The following is a 15,854-nucleotide window of genomic DNA, read 5'->3' as shown; positions in this document are numbered from 1 at the left end:
AATGCAATCGGTTGTCAGATCTGTACGGAATATACTCACAATCATGTACAAATACAGTATGTTCATTTATGGTAAGTCACAAAAAGACCTCAAATCTGACATTTCACCCCCACTGAGTGCTTTGCAATGTAATAAATGGCAGCAGTCGGCCTGTAAGTGCTTCTATCACATGTTCAGTTTGTTTTTTCTTGTTTGGTTGTGTTTTTTTATGTCAGAATTACAAAATCAAAATTAGAATAAGATGTGTGATGGACCAGAAGATTCATGCTTATAAAGAATGTAATGTGGTGATTGCTCAACAGCCACAGGCAAATAAACAGAGCGTAGCGATAGTTATAAGAATGAATTGTTCTGTCCTATATTTCAGCAGTTGCATCCTTACTGTTATCAGTGTATTATTCACAACACACAGGTATTGTATAGAGCTGCACAAATTGGTCCGCTACTGCATAAGGGAAATATTTATATGGAATAACATGCATAAATTTGGGCACCACAAAAAAGAAATGAAATCAATATTTAGTAGATCCTCCTTTTGCAGAAATTACAGCCTCTAAACGCTTCCTGTAGGTTCCAATAAGAGTTTGGATTCTGATTGAAGGTATTTTGGACCATTCCTCTTTACAAAACATCTGTAGTTCATTCAGGTTTGATGGCTTCCGAGCATGGACAGCTCTCTTTAACTCACACCACAGATTATCAATTATATTCAGGTCTGGGGACTGAGATGGCCATTCCAGAACGTTGTACTTGTTCCTCTGCACGAATGCCTTAGTGGATTTTGAGCAGTGTTTAGGGTCGTTGTCTTGTTGAAAGATCCAGCCCCGGTGCAGCTTCAGCTTTGTCACTGATTCCTGGACATTGGTCTCCAGAATCTGCTGATACTGAGTGGAATCCATGCGTCCCTCAACTTTGACAAGATTCCCAGTCCCTGCACTGGCCACACAGCCCCACAGCATGATGGAACCACAACCATATTTTACTGTAGGTAGCAGGTGTTTTTCTTGGAATGCTGTGTTCTTTTTCCTCCATGCATAACGCCCCTTGTTATGCCCAAATAACTAAATTTTAGTGTCCTCAGTCCACAGCACCTTATTCCAAAATGAAGCTGGCTTGTCCAAATGTGCTTTATCATACCTCAAGCGACTCTGTTTGTGCTGTGGGCAGAGAAAAGGCTTCCTCTGCTTCACTCTCACATACAGCATCTCCTTCTATCTTTCTAACTGTGGAAACAGACAGCTGAAATCTCTGAGACAGCTTTCTGTATCCTCCCCCTAAACCATGATGCTGAACAATCATTGTCTTCATGTCATTTGAGAGTTGTTTTGAGACCCCCATTTTGCTACTCTTAAGAGAAAATTGAAAGAGGAGGGAAACTTACAATTGATTCCCTTAAATACTCTTTCTCATAATTGGATTCACCTGTGTATGTAGATCAGGGGTCACTAAGCTTACCAAGCCAATTTGAGCTCCAATAATTAGTTCTAAAGGTTTTGGAATCAAATTTATGCACCTGCCTAATTTTATTAAAACAATTATTGCGCACTTTCTGTAAGTCCAATAAACTTCATTTCACTTCTCAAATATCACTGTGCGTGTCTCTTATATGATATATTTAACTGACATTTTTTATCGTAACAACCAACGATTTATACAGGAAGATCATGGAGATTAACAAGGCTGCCCAAACTTTTGCATCCCACTGTATGTGCGGACTCGTGCTGCATCGCTGAGTGCTAATGCGCAGTCCATTCTTTGATTGGACTTACGTATGCAGACAATCACATCCTACCATATTTTCTCTCTCTGGGGCAAGAACTGCCCCCTTTCCAATTACATGAGGCTGGACTTTAGTGTGTCATAGCCACTCCCAGAAGGAGAAGGGAGTAAACCTCACAGACACACGTGGACCGTTGTTTATCATCAGTTGTCACATTTCCATCATCGACAGATAGAAGGACACTGGCCAATCGCATGCTTTGGGGTATTTCAGCACTTTCTCACTTGCTGGACTCAGCCAAACATGGTATTTTGAACTTTTCATACTTTCTCCTAAATAAATTCCTGCTAAAAGGTGTTTCTCATCTCAGGAAGTTGGAAATATAGTCACTATGAAAAGGGAGGGGGTGGTAGTGATTGGATGACACTAGCAGATTCTCATACTCATGCCACCAAACTTTTTTGAGATGAGAAAAAGGGACCCTTTAAGACATGCCCCTATGACACCCCTGCCAAACCCCTAGCCACGCCTCTGCCACACCCCTGCCACGCCCCTAGCCACGCATACCCCTACAAATTCATAAGCAAAAGATTGAATTTTAGGATTCAAACCACACTGGTCCTTTCTATCATCACTACTTTCATATAAAAATGTAACATTTGAAATTAAGAAATATATCATTTTAAAGAGTGGGAATCAAGTTTGGAGTAAATGAAAGAGATTTTTCAATAGAAAAATACATCTATTTACATAGATCTGTACATCAGCCCTGAAAGAGGGAGGAATGAGGAGGAAAGAGGGACAGAGGGTTCCCAAAGAGGGACTGTCCCTACAAAAAAGGGACAGTTGGGTGATAATACTGACATAGGCTCAGATTGGCTGGATAGTGTACTTGTTAAAACGGATCCGAGATGAAAAACTAACTATAACAAGTAACTTGTCTATATATCTTATCTAAAGTTTAGATAAACAGCATATCTAGCTGCAAACCGCTTCAACAGTACAGGGAGTCCCCAACTTACGAACACCCGACTTACGAACGACCCGCCAATATTTATTTATTTATTGTATTTATAAAGCGCCAACATATTACGCAGCGCTGATATATATGAACGTCATGGATTCAGTGTTTCCATGGGAATGAGCCCAAAACATGGGTTTCCATGGGAACGAGCCCAAAACATTTTCTAGTTGGGCATGTCGTTTTTGAGAAAATCGATTTTAAAAAATCCACAGAAAAAATGGCTTTTAAACTTGTTTAAGCAGGTACAGGGGGCAGAGGTGACACAGAGGGGGAAACTGGAGGTGCAGGGGGGCACAGAGGAGGTACAGGGGACAGAGATGGCACATTGTTCCGATTTAAGAACAGATTTAGGTTAAGAACGAACCTACAGTCCCTATCTCGTTTGTTAACCGGGGACTACCTGTATATGATTATTTCTTCCTGTGATACAATGAGAGCAGCCATGTTCTGCTGGTGATCATAACACACAGGTAAGCTGATAGCATCTCCAGCCCTCAGCCTGTGAAAACTTCACTCCCCAGTCTGCCACTGAAATCTATGGCTAGTAACTCCTCCTCCTCCTGCCCAGACTGAGCTTCCATAAGCCCTTGCTACATGAATTTCTGAGTGCCAAGGCACTCTGGGGAAGCTGTGGGCGAGGCTTGCTTATTTTATAGGGAATTAGGGTATTTTAAAAAAAAGTATTTGGCTTGAGGAATGCCCTATAAACTGTATGAAAGGAACACAATTATGCAATGACTAAAAGTTTATCTCGGATCCACTTTAAAAGCTCTGCCTCTGACACAGGAGACCAGCGTTCTGAATCTCGACTCTTCCTGTCCAGTAAGCATGCACTTTTTCAGTAAGGAGACCTTGGACTAGACTCCCTAACACTGCTACTACCTATAGAGCTCCCCCAGTGGCTGCAGCTCTGGCCTAACACTGCTACTGCCTATAGAGCGCCCCCTAGTGGCTGCAGCTCCGGCCTAACACTGCTACTGCCTATAGGGCGCCCCCAGTGGCTGCAGCTCTGACCTAACACTGCTACTGCCTATAGAGCGCCCTCTTGTGGCTGCAGCTCTGGCCTAACACTGCTACTGCCTATAGAGCGCCCCCTAGTGGCTGCAGCTCTGGCCTAACACTGCTACTGCCTATAAAGCGCCCCCTAGTGGCTGCAGCTCTGGCCTAACACTGCTACTGCCTATAGAGCGCCCTCTAGTGGCTGCAGCTCTGGCCTAACACTGCTACTGCCTATAGAGCTCCCCTAGTGGCTGCAGCTCTGGCCTAACACTGCTACTGCCTATAGAGCGCCCCCTATTGGCTGCAGCTCTGGCCTAACACTGCTACTGCCTATAGAGCGCCCCCTAGTGGCTTCAGCTCTGGCCTAACACTGCTACTGCCTATAGAGCGCCCCCTAGTGGCTGCAGCTCTGACCTAACACTACTACTGCCTATAAAGCGCCCCCAGTGGCTGCAGCTCTGGCCTAACACTGCTACCGCCTATAGAGCGCCCCCTAGTGGCTGCAGCTCTGGCCTAACACTGCTACTGCCTATAGAGCACCCCCTAGTGACTGCAGCTCTGGCCTAACACTGCTACTGCCTATAGAGCACCCCCTAGTGGCTGCTGCTCTGGCCTAACACTGCTACTGCCTATAGAGCGCCCCCTAGTGGCTGCAGCTCTGGCCTAACACTGCTACTGCCTATAGAGCGCCCCCTAGTGGCTGCAGCTCTGGCCTAACGCTGCTACTGCCTATAGAGCGCCCCCTAGTGGCTGCAGCTCTGGCCTAACACTGCTGCTGCCTATAGAGCGCCCCCTAGTGGCTGCAGCTCTGGTCTAACACTGCTACTGCCTATAGAGCGCCCCCTAACGGCTGCAGCTCCAGCCTAACACTACTACTGCCTATAAAGCCCCCCAGTGGCTGCAGCCCTGGCCTAACACTGTTACTGACTATAGAGCACCCCCTAGTGGCTGCAGCTCTGGTCTAACACTGCTACTGCCTATAGAGCACCTCCTAGTGGCTGCAGCCCTGGCCTAACACTGCTACTGCCTATAGAGCGCCCTCTAGTGGCTGCAGCTCTGGCCTAACACTGCTACTGCCTATAGAGCACCTCCTAGTGGCTGCAGCCCTGGCCTAACACTGCTACTGCCTATAGAGCGCCCCCTAGTGGCTGCAGCTCTGACCTAACACTGCTAATGCCTATAGAGCGCCCCCAGTGGCTGCAGCTCTAGCATAACGGTGCTACTGTCTATAGAGCGTACCCTAGTGGCTGCAGCTCTGGCCTAGCACTGCTACTGCCTATAGAGCTCCCCCTAGTGGCTGCAGCTCTGGCCTAACACTGCTACTGCCTATAGAGCGCCCCCTAGTGGCTGCAGCTCTGGCCTAACACTGCTACTGCCTATAGAGTGCCCCCTAGTGGCTGCAGCTCCAGCCTAACACTGCTACTGCCTATAGAGCGCCCCCTAGTGGCTGTAGCTCCGGCCTAACACTGCTACTGCCTATAGACTGCCCCCTAGTGGCTGCAGCTCTGGCCTAACACTGCTACTGCCTATAGAGTGCCCCCTAGAGGCTGCAGCTCCAGCCTAACACTGCTACTGCCTATAGAGCGCCCCCTAGTGGCTGTAGCTCCGGCCTAACACTGCTACTGCCTATAGAGCACCTCCTAGTGGCTGCAGCCCTGACCTAACACTGCTACTGCCTATAGAGCACCCCCTAGTGGCTGCAGCTCTGGCCTAACACTGCTACTGCCTATAGAGCACCCCCTAGTGGCTGCAGCTCTGGCCTAACACTGCTACTGCCTATAGAGCGCCCCCTAGTGGCTGCAGCTCTGGCCTAACACTGCTACTGCCTATAGAGTGCCCCCTAGTGGCTGCAGCCCTGGCTAAACATTGCTACTGCCTATAGAGCACCCCCTAGTGGCTGCAGCCCTGGCCTAACTCTGCTACTGCCTATAGAGCGCCCCCTAGTGGCTGCAGCTCTGGCCTAACACTGCTACTGCCTATAGAGCACCTCCTAGTGGCTGCAGCCCTGGCCTAACACTGCTACTGCCTATAGAGCACCTCCTAGTGGCTGCAGCTCTGGCCTAACACTGCTACTGCCTATAGAGCGCCCCCTAGTGGCTGCAGCTCTGGCCTAACACTGCTACTGCCTATAGAGCGCCCCCTAGTGGCTGCAGCTCTGGCCTAACACTGCTACTGCCTATAGAGCACCTCCTAGTGGCTGCAGCCCTGGCTTAACACTGCTACTGCCTATAAAGCACCTCCTAGTGGCTGCAGCCCTGGCTTAACACTGCTACTGCCTATAGAGCTCCCCCTAGTGGCTGCAGCTCTGGCCTAACACTGCTACTGCCTATAGAGCGCCCCCTAGTGGCTGTAGCTCCGGCCTAACACTGCTACTGCCTATAGAGCACCTCCTAGTGGCTGCAGCCCTGGCCTAACACTGCTACTGCCTATAGAGCACCCCCTAGTGGCTGCAGATCTGGCCTAACACTGCTACTGCCTATAGAGCGCCCCCTAGTGGCTGCAGCTCTGGCCTAACACTGCTACTGCCTATAGAGCGCCCCCTAGTGGCTGCAGCTCTGGCCTAACACTGCTACTGCCTATAGAGCTCCCCCTAGTGGCTGCAGCTCTGGCCTAACACTGCTACTGCCTATAGAGCGCCCCCTAGTGGCTGCAGCTCTGGCCTAACACTGCTACTGCCTATAGAGCGCCCCCTAGTGGCTGCAGCCCTGGCTAAACATTGCTACTGCCTATAGAGCACCCCCTAGTGGCTGCAGCTCTGGCCTAACACTGCTACTGCCTATAGAGCACCTCCTAGTGGCTGCAGCCCTGGCCTAACACTGCTACTGCCTATAGAGCACCTCCTAGTGGCTGCAGCCCTGGCCTAACACTGCTACTGCCTATAGAGCACTCCCTAGTGGCTGCAGCTCTGGCCTAACACTGCTACTGCCAATAGAGCGCCCCCTAGTGGCTGCAGCTCTGGCCTAACACTGCTACTGCCTATAGAGCGCCCCTTAGTGGCTGCAGCTCTGGCCTAACACGGCTACTGCCTATAGAGCGCCCTCTAGTGGCTGCAGCTCTGGCCTAACACGGCTACTGCCTATAGAGCGCCCTCTAGTGGCTGCAGCTCTGGCCTAACACTGCTACTGCCTATAGAGTGCCCCCTAGTGGCTGCAGCTCTGGCCTAACACTGCTACTGCCTATAGAGCGCCCCTTAGTGGCTGCAGCTCTGGCCTAACACTGCTACTGCCTATAGAGCGCCCCCTTAGTGGCTGCAGCTCTGGCCTAACACGGCTACTGCCTATAGAGCGCCCTCTAGTGGCTGCAGATCTGGCCTGCTACTGCCTATAGAGCCCCCCCTAGTGGCTGCAGCTCTGCCCTAACACGGCTATTGCCTATAGCGTGCCCCCTAGTGGCTGCAGCTCTGGCCTAACACTGCTACTGCCTATAGAGCATCCCCCTAGTGGCTGCAGCTCTGGCCTAACACTGCTACTGCCTATAGAGCGCCCTCTAGTGGCTGCAGCTCTGGCCTAACACGGCTATTGCCTATAGAGCCCGCCCCCTAGTGGCTGCAGCTCTGGCCTAGCACTGCTACTGCCTATAGAGTGCCCCCTAGTGGCTGCAGCTCTGACCTAACACTGCTACTGCCTATAGAGCGCCCCCTAGTGGCTGCAGCTCTGGCCTAACACTGCTACTGCCTATAGAGCTCCCCCTAGTGGCTGGAGCTCTGGCCTAACACTGCTACTGCCTATAGAACGCCCCCTAGTGGCTGCAGCTCTGGCCTAACACTGCTACTGCCAATAGAGCGCCCCCTAGTGGCTGCAGCTCTGGCCTAACACTGCTACTGCCTATAGAGCGCCCCTTAGTGGCTGCAGCTCTGGCCTAACACGGCTACTGCCTATAGAGCGCCCTCTAGTGGCTGCAGCTCTGGCCTAACACTGCTACTGCCTATAGAGCACCTCCTAGTGGCTGCAGCCCTGGCCTAACACTGCTACTGCCTATAGAGCACCTCCTAGTGGCTGCAGCCCTGGCCTAACACTGCTACTGCCTATAGAGCACTCCCTAGTGGCTGCAGCTCTGGCCTAACACTGCTACTGCCAATAGAGCGCCCCCTAGTGGCTGCAGCTCTGGCCTAACACTGCTACTGCCTATAGAGCGCCCCTTAGTGGCTGCAGCTCTGGCCTAACACGGCTACTGCCTATAGAGCGCCCTCTAGTGGCTGCAGCTCTGGCCTAACACTGCTACTGCCTATAGAGCGCCCCCTTAGTGGCTGCAGCTCTGGCCTAACACGGCTACTGCCTATAGAGTGCCCTCTAGTGGCTGCAGATCTGGCCTGCTACTGCCTATAGAGCCCCCCCTAGTGGCTGCAGCTCTGGCCTAGCACTGCTACTGCCTATAGAGTGCCCCCTAGTGGCTGCAGCTCTGACCTAACACTGCTACTGCCTATAGAGCTCCCCCTAGTGGCTGCAGCTCTGGCCTAACACCGCTACTGCCTATAGAACGCCCCCTAGTGGCTGCAGCTCTGGCCTAACACTGCTACTGCCTATAGAGCACCCCTAGTGGCTGCAGCTCTGGCCTAACACTGCTACTGCCTATAGAGCTCCCCCTAGTGGCTGCAGCTCTGGCCTAACACTGCTACTGCCTATAGAACGCCCCCTAGTGGCTGCAGCTCTGGCCTAACACTGCTACTGCCTATAGAGCTCCCCCTAGTGGCTGCAGCTCTGGCCTAACACTGCTACTGCCTATAGAGCACCCCTAGTGGCTGCAGCTCTGGCCTAACACTGCTACTGCCTATAGAGCGCCCCCTAGTGGCTGCTGATCTGGCCTAACACTGCTACTGCCTATAGAGCGCCCCCTAGTGACTGCAGCTCTGGCCTAACACTGCTACTGCCTATAGAGCTCCCCCTAGTGGCTGCAGCTCTGGCCTAACACTGCTACTGCCTATAGAGCTCCCCCTAGTGGCTGCAGCTCTGGCCTAACACTGCTACTGCCTATAGAACGCCCCCTAGTGGCTGCAGCTCTGGCCTAACACTGCTACTGCCTATAGAGCTCCCCCTAGTGGCTGCAGCTCTGGCCTAACACTGCTACTGCCTATAGAGCACCCCTAGTGGCTGCAGCTCTGGCCTAACACTGCTACTGCCTATAGAGCACCTCCTAGTGGCTGCTGATCTGGCCTAACACTGCTACTGCCTATAGAGCGCCCCCTAGTGACTGCAGCTCTGGCCTAACACTGCTACTGCCTATAGAGCTTCCCTAGTGGCTGCAGCTCTGGCCTAACACTGCTACTGCCTATAGAACGCCCCCTAGTGGCTGCAGCTCTGGCCTAACACGGCTATTGCCTATAGAGCGCCCCCTAGTGGCTGCAGCTCTGGCCTAACACTGCTACTGCCTATAGAGCGCCCCCTAGTGGCTGCAGCTCTGGCCTAACACGGCTATTGCCTATAGAGCCCGCCCCCTAGTGGCTGCAGCTCTGGCCTAACACTGCTACTGCCTATAGAGCGCCCCCTAGTGGTTGCAGCTCTGGCCTAACACTGCTACTGCCTATAGAGCCCGCCCCCTAGTGGCTGCAGCTCTGGCCTAGCACTGCTACTGCCTATAGAGTGCCCCCTAGTGGCTGCAGCTCTGACCTAACACTGCTACTGCCTATAGAGCGCCCCCTAGTGGCTGCAGCTCTGTACTAACACCGCTACTGCCTATAGAGCGCCCCCTAGTGGCTGCAGCTCTGGCCTAACACTGCTACTGCCTATAGAGCGCCCCCTAGTGGTTGCAGCTCTGGCCTAACACTGCTACTGCCTATAGAGCCCGCCCCCTAGTGGCTGCAGCTCTGCCCTAACACTGCTACTGCCTATAGAGCACCCCCTAGTGGCTGCAGCCCTGGTCTAACACTGCTACTGCCTATAGAGCGCCCCCCCCAGTGGCTGCAGCTCTGGCCTAACACTGCTACTGCCTATAGAGCGCCCCCTAGTGGTTGCAGCTCTGGCCTAACACTGCTACTGCCTATAGAGCTCCCCTAGTGGCTGCAGCTATAGCCTAACACTGCTACTGCCTATAGAGCGCCCCCTAGTGGCTGCAGCTCTGGCTTAACACTGCTACTGCCTATAGAGCGCCCCCTAGTGGCTGCAGCTCTGGCCTAACACGGCTATTGCCTATAGAGCCCGCCCCCTAGTGGCTGCAGCTCTGGCCTAACACTGCTACTGCCTATAGAGCGCCCTCTAGTGGCTGCAGCTCTGGCCTAACACGGCTATTGCCTATAGAGCCCGCCCCCTAGTGGCTGCAGCTCTGGCCTAGCACTGCTACTGCCTATAGAGTGCCCCCTAGTGGCTGCAGCTCTGACCTAACACTGCTACTGCCTATAGAGCGCCCCCTAGTGGCTGCAGCTCTGTACTAACACCGCTACTGCCTATAGAGCGCCCCCTAGTGGCTGCAGCTCTGGCCTAACAATGCTACTGCCTATAGAGCACCCCTAGTGGCTGCAGCTCTAGTGCTTTGAGTCCGCTAGGAGAAAAGCGCGATATAATGTTCTGTGCTTTGTCTTGAGGCACACAGCAGCCATACAGGAAACTATTGACAAGCAGTTCCTGGATTACATCCAGCATGTAACTTTATATTGCTGTTTTTATTATTCATCTGAAGGCTGAAATAATGTTTTCCTTCAGCTTGGTTGGGTAATTAGTCACGCCATGCGGAGCAGGTGTCTTACTGGTAGGCAGATGTGTAATGAGGGCCTGAACTCCCCCTCAGTCTCTCCATTCAGGATCCCCTCACTGGCCAGAGGAGGACGGAGAACCCTGTGAGGAAGCTGGGGAGATAAGAGGGGTCTGTACTGCGGAGGAGAGGGGAATACCAGACTGTAATACAATCCTCAGTGTTTGGCTGAGTCAGATGGAGCTTTTCCCTGCAAGCTCTGCCTCCAATAGATTCTTCATCTGTTAAAGAGAACCCGAGGCAGATTTATTACATCTTATTAGGACACAGAGGCACGTTCTGTGTACAATGACATGGCTCTGTTCCCTCCTCCTTCTGCTGCTGCCCCCGGGCTCTGCTGTCCCCCCCCCCCCCCCCCCGGGCTCTGCTGTCCCCCCGATAAATACCGACAGGCTAGTGACAATCTGCTTGTCGCTAGCCTGATGTTTACCTGGCATCTTGTCTTGCCTTTTAAAAGAGGGAGGCCTCAGGATCCTATTGAGGCTTCCTCACTACTCCGTGTCCCCTGTTGCTGAGCGGGGGGTCCGCTCTGGATCGGGGCTGCGCTCCTGCTCTGCTACGAGTGCGGCCACACAATAGCCCCGCGAGTCCGCCCGCACATGCGCAGTAGCACAAAGCTGCTCATCCTCAAGTGTCCCCAGCTACCTGCACATGCACGGGCTAGCTGACGCAGCTACTGTGAGGCCACGCTGTAGGAGGAGGAGCCGCTCAGCCCCGATATGATTAGTGACAATGCCTTGTCGCTAACCTTCCGGGGGGCCGCACTCAGTGATGGGGGACATCAGAAAACAGAGGGAAGTCTCAGTACAAACCTGAGGCTTCCCTCTCTTCAAGTACCTCCATTTTGTACCTGAGCTTGGGGTACACTTTAAGGCTCCTACAATCAGGACCGGCCCGCTCATGAGGCGGGGTGAAACATTTGCCTCAGGCGGAAAACTTCTAAGGGCGGCACCCGCCCGGGGGGGCTGGCTGCCGAGCCGGAGGGGTAGCGGGCAGGTCGGGGGTATTGGGTCTAGCGGTGGGGAGGGGGGTCGGACAGGCTGGAGGAGAGCGCAGATCGGGGGACCCAGGCGAGGCAGGGTCCGACCCCCCTCCCCACCGCTAGGCCCAATACCCCCGACCTGCCCGCTACCCCTCCGGCTCGGCGGCCGCCCCCCCTCCCCCGCACCATGGGGGCAGGGGTATTTCGGGGCGGCGGCGGCGGCAGCAGCTCTCTCCTAAATTTGCCCCAGGCGGCAAAAAGTCTAGGGCCGGCCCTGCCTACAATGGTGTCTACTATTCATATTCAACAAAATGTTGTCACTCTTCTATAACCTGCTTTGGAACAGAAGGAATATACTAGTGAAATAAAGAGAAATCCCAGGATGCTTAAGCAGCAATGTGCCAAAAACATGGATTCATGTACAAACATAATTCACAGGTGCTGCTTACCACTTATCCATTAGCCAATACAGCTGCCTGTTCCCAAGGGCATGTACACACATCCAACCTCGATAGGCCAATGATTGGCAAATGTTACTACTTCTATGTACTATGAGAGCTAACCTACACAACTCGTTTCTCAGTATTCCAAGTCTGCTGCCTTCATGGAAGGCCTAAAATTGGCCAATCACCGGCCAGCTAAAACCGGTTGCTTGTATAAACCCCAACAGCTCTCACGCAATCCAGTCAAGCTGGAATCTGCAGCATGGTCTCATTTTCACCGATCCCTCTTGTAGCAATCTCAGTCTGTAAAATGAAAAATTGGAGTTCTACCTTAAAGAGAGCCTGAGGTGAACCTAATGCAAAAAAATGAGATACTTACCTAAGAAGAGGGACGCTTCTGGATCCTGCAGAGCTTCCCCTCGTCCTCCTGCCCCCCTCGCATTGCCGTAAGCTTAGGTAAGTATCTCAGTTTTTGCGTAAGTTGGCCTTGGGTAGACTTTATATGACAGCATGGCTCAATACTAATGACTCAGCTGGGCAGCCCATGAAATGACACATCAGAGCTGTCATTGTGCAGCAGCTGGTCACGTTTTCTGCAATACTCACAAAGAAAGCATAAAATCCCTCCCTTCATGGTGACGCAGGCTGCGGAGGTCTTCTCAGCAGGGCTGCCGGGGTTACGCTGGGTCACTGTCTCCAGAAAATCACCAGTTTTGTGTTCTTGTTTTCCTTCTGAAATAAAGAAACAACCATTAACGAGGCTGAAGTGTCACACAGCTTCTTGTGACAAACACAAAGCGTGACCCCAGCGTCAGGCCACAGCGAGGGAACGTAGACACTTGTCAGCAGAACTCACATGTCTGCCTGTCATGTTATGCAGAGGCCGGAGGGCGGCTGGCCTGGTACACCACCTCTCCAGCTTCTCGCTGTGCCGGGAATATTAACAGCTGTTTATTTCCTGTAAAATGCCAGAAATCACCTACATTCTTTCCTCATTACTCAGAGATGTTATTTTATTTCCACATTAGCCAGCGATATCTCATACCCCTTCACCCACATTATCATTATTGGTAAAGGGAAGGTCCGAGGGGGAACAGTAAATTCGGGCGCCTGAGGCTAGTGGACAAATCGGGCGCCGCCATTCACTCCTATAATAAATATCGTTTAATGGGCGCCCGATAGGAAAAAAGGGCGCCGGAGAAAAATAACGTTTTAAAAGCGGCGCCCGGAGACTTAATGTTTTATTACTGTTTCTCATGATTACACATTATTAAATGATTTATACATTTTTAAATTTTATTTTTAAACGAAAAACAGTACAATATTTTTTTAAAACATTATTTTTAAACGAAAAACAGTACTTTTTTATTTTTTATTTTTTTTTTACATTATTTTTAAACGAAAAAACTAACAGGGGGGTCTTAGGTTTAGGCACCAACAGGGGGGTCTTAGGTTTAGGCACCAACAGGGGGTTCTTAGGTTTAGGCACCAACAGGGGGTCTTAGGTTTAGGCACCAAAAGGGGGGTCTTAGGTTTAGGCACCAACAGGGGGGTCTTAGGTTTAGGCACCAACAGGGGGTCTTAGGTTTAGGCACCAACAGGGGGGTCTTAGGTTTAGGCACCAACAGGGGGGTCTTAGGTTTAGGCACTAACAGGGGGGTCTTAGGTTTAGGCACCAACAGGGGGGTCTTAGGTTTAGGCACTAACAGGGGGGTCTTAGGTTTAGGCATCAACAGGGGGGTCTAGGGGTTAGGGGTAGGTACAGGGAGGGTTACTTAGTAATTTTTTTTTTTAAACGTTATTATACGTTTCACTATTTAAACGCAAGATTAACGTTTTTACAATTGCCAATTTAATGCACATTATTTAATGATTTATAACTTTATAAAACATTAATTTTAAACGAAATACAGTACAATACATTTTTAAACGTTATCAATACTTATCGTTAAAAACCCGGCGCCCTTTTTTCCCAGCGCCCCTTTTTAACGTACGCGGTCCGAGGAGTGTAAAAATAAAAAATCCACTTACCTGGGGCTTCCTCCAGCCCCTGGCAGCTGTCCTGTGCCCTCCCCACAGCTCCGCTCCCCGCCACCAACCCGGGCTTCCTCCAGCCCCTGGCAGCTGTCCTGTGCCCTCCCCACAGCTCTGCTCCTTGCCACCAACCCGGGCTTCTTCCAGCCCCTGGCAGCTGTCCTGTGCCCTCGCTGCAGCTCTGGTGGCTCCCGGTCCCCTCCGGTGCAGATGTCCACCTCGCCAGGTCGGCTTCCTAGTCGGCTTCTCCTGTGCTCCAGCATACGGCTCACGTGGTCACGCTGACGCATCTGGACTGTACTGCGCAGGCGCCGAACTACTGCTACTACTGCGCAGTACAGCCCGGATGACGTCAGTAGGACTCTGAGAGACGCTCGCGCGTGTGCAGTGGGCATCTTGCGCTGGAGGGGACTCCGGGCCGCAGGCGGTGAGCGGAGCTGCAGCGAGGGCACAGGACGACTGGCAGGGGCTGGAGGAATCCCCAGGTAAGTGTATTTTTTTATTTTTATAGTGCTCGGATGTGTCCTTTAAGGCCAACATCATCATTGATTTATAAAGCACTATCATATTCCGTGGCGCTGTACAAAGTAAGAAACAAACATGGGTATGCAATAGTGGGGTGGGGGGGGGGGGGTGAGGTGAAGGATAGCCTTGGGAAAAAACACAGAGACACAGATGTCACTATGTTCTGAAATGAATGAGTCAACATCAGGAAATATACTGAGAAAGGTGGGCTGCAATAAGGGGCAACCAACCACTTGCGGCAGCTGGAGAGACTCAGCCCGTCTCCGCTCAGGCTATCCAGTGTTGGCCGGATGGGAATTGGTCACACTTTTAACAAAAATTGTAGATTAGATCTGCAGGAGGTTAAACTTAGCACAGGAAGGGTGAAGAGGCGTCCAGGAAGAATACAACTTCATAAAATAAGAGGAGGTGGCTTACCTCTCCAATGCACTAACGAGGATTTAATAACATAAAAGTTTTTATGTGCTCAGGTAGTGCGTTTCGTGGGTCCTGCCCACTTCCTCAGGCCAGTAACAGTGTCACTTCAAACAAGACTCTCAGAGGAGTCCCTGGCAATCTGGCGTGTTTGAAGTGGCACTGTTACTGGCCTGAGGAAGTGGGCAGGACCCATGAGATGCGTTGCCTCTGCACATAAAAATCTTTATGTTATTAAATCCTCATTAGTGTCATTGGAGAGGTAAGCCACTTCCTATTATCTTATTTTCTTATTTATCCTGGGCACCTCTTCACCCTTGCTATGGGTATGCAGTAGAGACACTGTCCCATAATATAGAGCTGGTGGGCGGCATAAACGTCACAGTAACCCTATAACATTCACAAACCCTCATTCATTATCACACCAACTTACACCCCCCATACACTAGCTCCAATTCACTCAGGTCTGTTTGGTAAAAGAACAAATAGTAGAAGCAGCATACAGGGCCGGCGCTACCATAGAGGCAAAGGAGGCAGCTGCCCCAGGGCCCCAGAGCTTGTAGGGGCCCCCAGTGGCTACAAGAGGAAAAAAAATTCAAATCGACCTTATAGTTTTTGAGAAAATCGATTTTAAAGTTTCAAAGAAAAAAAATACACATTTAAAAACCAGCCGACTTTAATGGTTAATAGCAAATCCACCTTAAATTCTAGAAGCCCTAAATTTGCAGGATATGTTAAGGAGATCATTGGGAATAAGAGGAAAAAACAATTTTTCAAAAAGACCTTATAGTTATTGAGGAAATCGATTTTAAAGTTTTGAAGGAAAAAAGTATACTTTTAAATGCGGTAAATGTCACTTTTAGTAGCAAACCTAACAGTAGTGTAATTTTACATGCATCAAAAGAAAGAGCAATAAATTTCCTGACGGGGTTTCCAGGGGGTCCATACGCAGCTGCAGTGCTTTGGCCAGGGATCGCTATACAGCCGCAATATGGCTGTATGAAGATCCCTGGCATTTTTTTGCTATCTTCT

General features: G+C 51.2%; 1 protein-coding gene across 1 annotated transcript in view; it reads right to left on the bottom strand.

Moving 5' to 3' along the window:
- The window catches only part of IL34 (interleukin 34), a 125,271-nt gene that overhangs the window by 28,404 nt on the left and 81,013 nt on the right, over positions 1-15,854 (bottom strand). The window contains exon 2 of the mRNA XM_068259580.1: positions 12,456-12,581. Coding sequence (XP_068115681.1) covers positions 12,456-12,483 — 28 coding nt within the window. The 5' untranslated portion in view covers positions 12,484-12,581. The remainder of the gene's footprint in view (positions 1-12,455; positions 12,582-15,854) is intronic.

Source organism: Hyperolius riggenbachi, chromosome 11 (genome assembly GCF_040937935.1).
Source record: "Hyperolius riggenbachi isolate aHypRig1 chromosome 11, aHypRig1.pri, whole genome shotgun sequence".
NCBI lineage: Eukaryota > Metazoa > Chordata > Amphibia > Anura > Hyperoliidae > Hyperolius > Hyperolius riggenbachi.
Note: the sequence above shows the minus strand (reverse complement) of the source record. Positions and strands in the feature narration are given on the sequence as shown.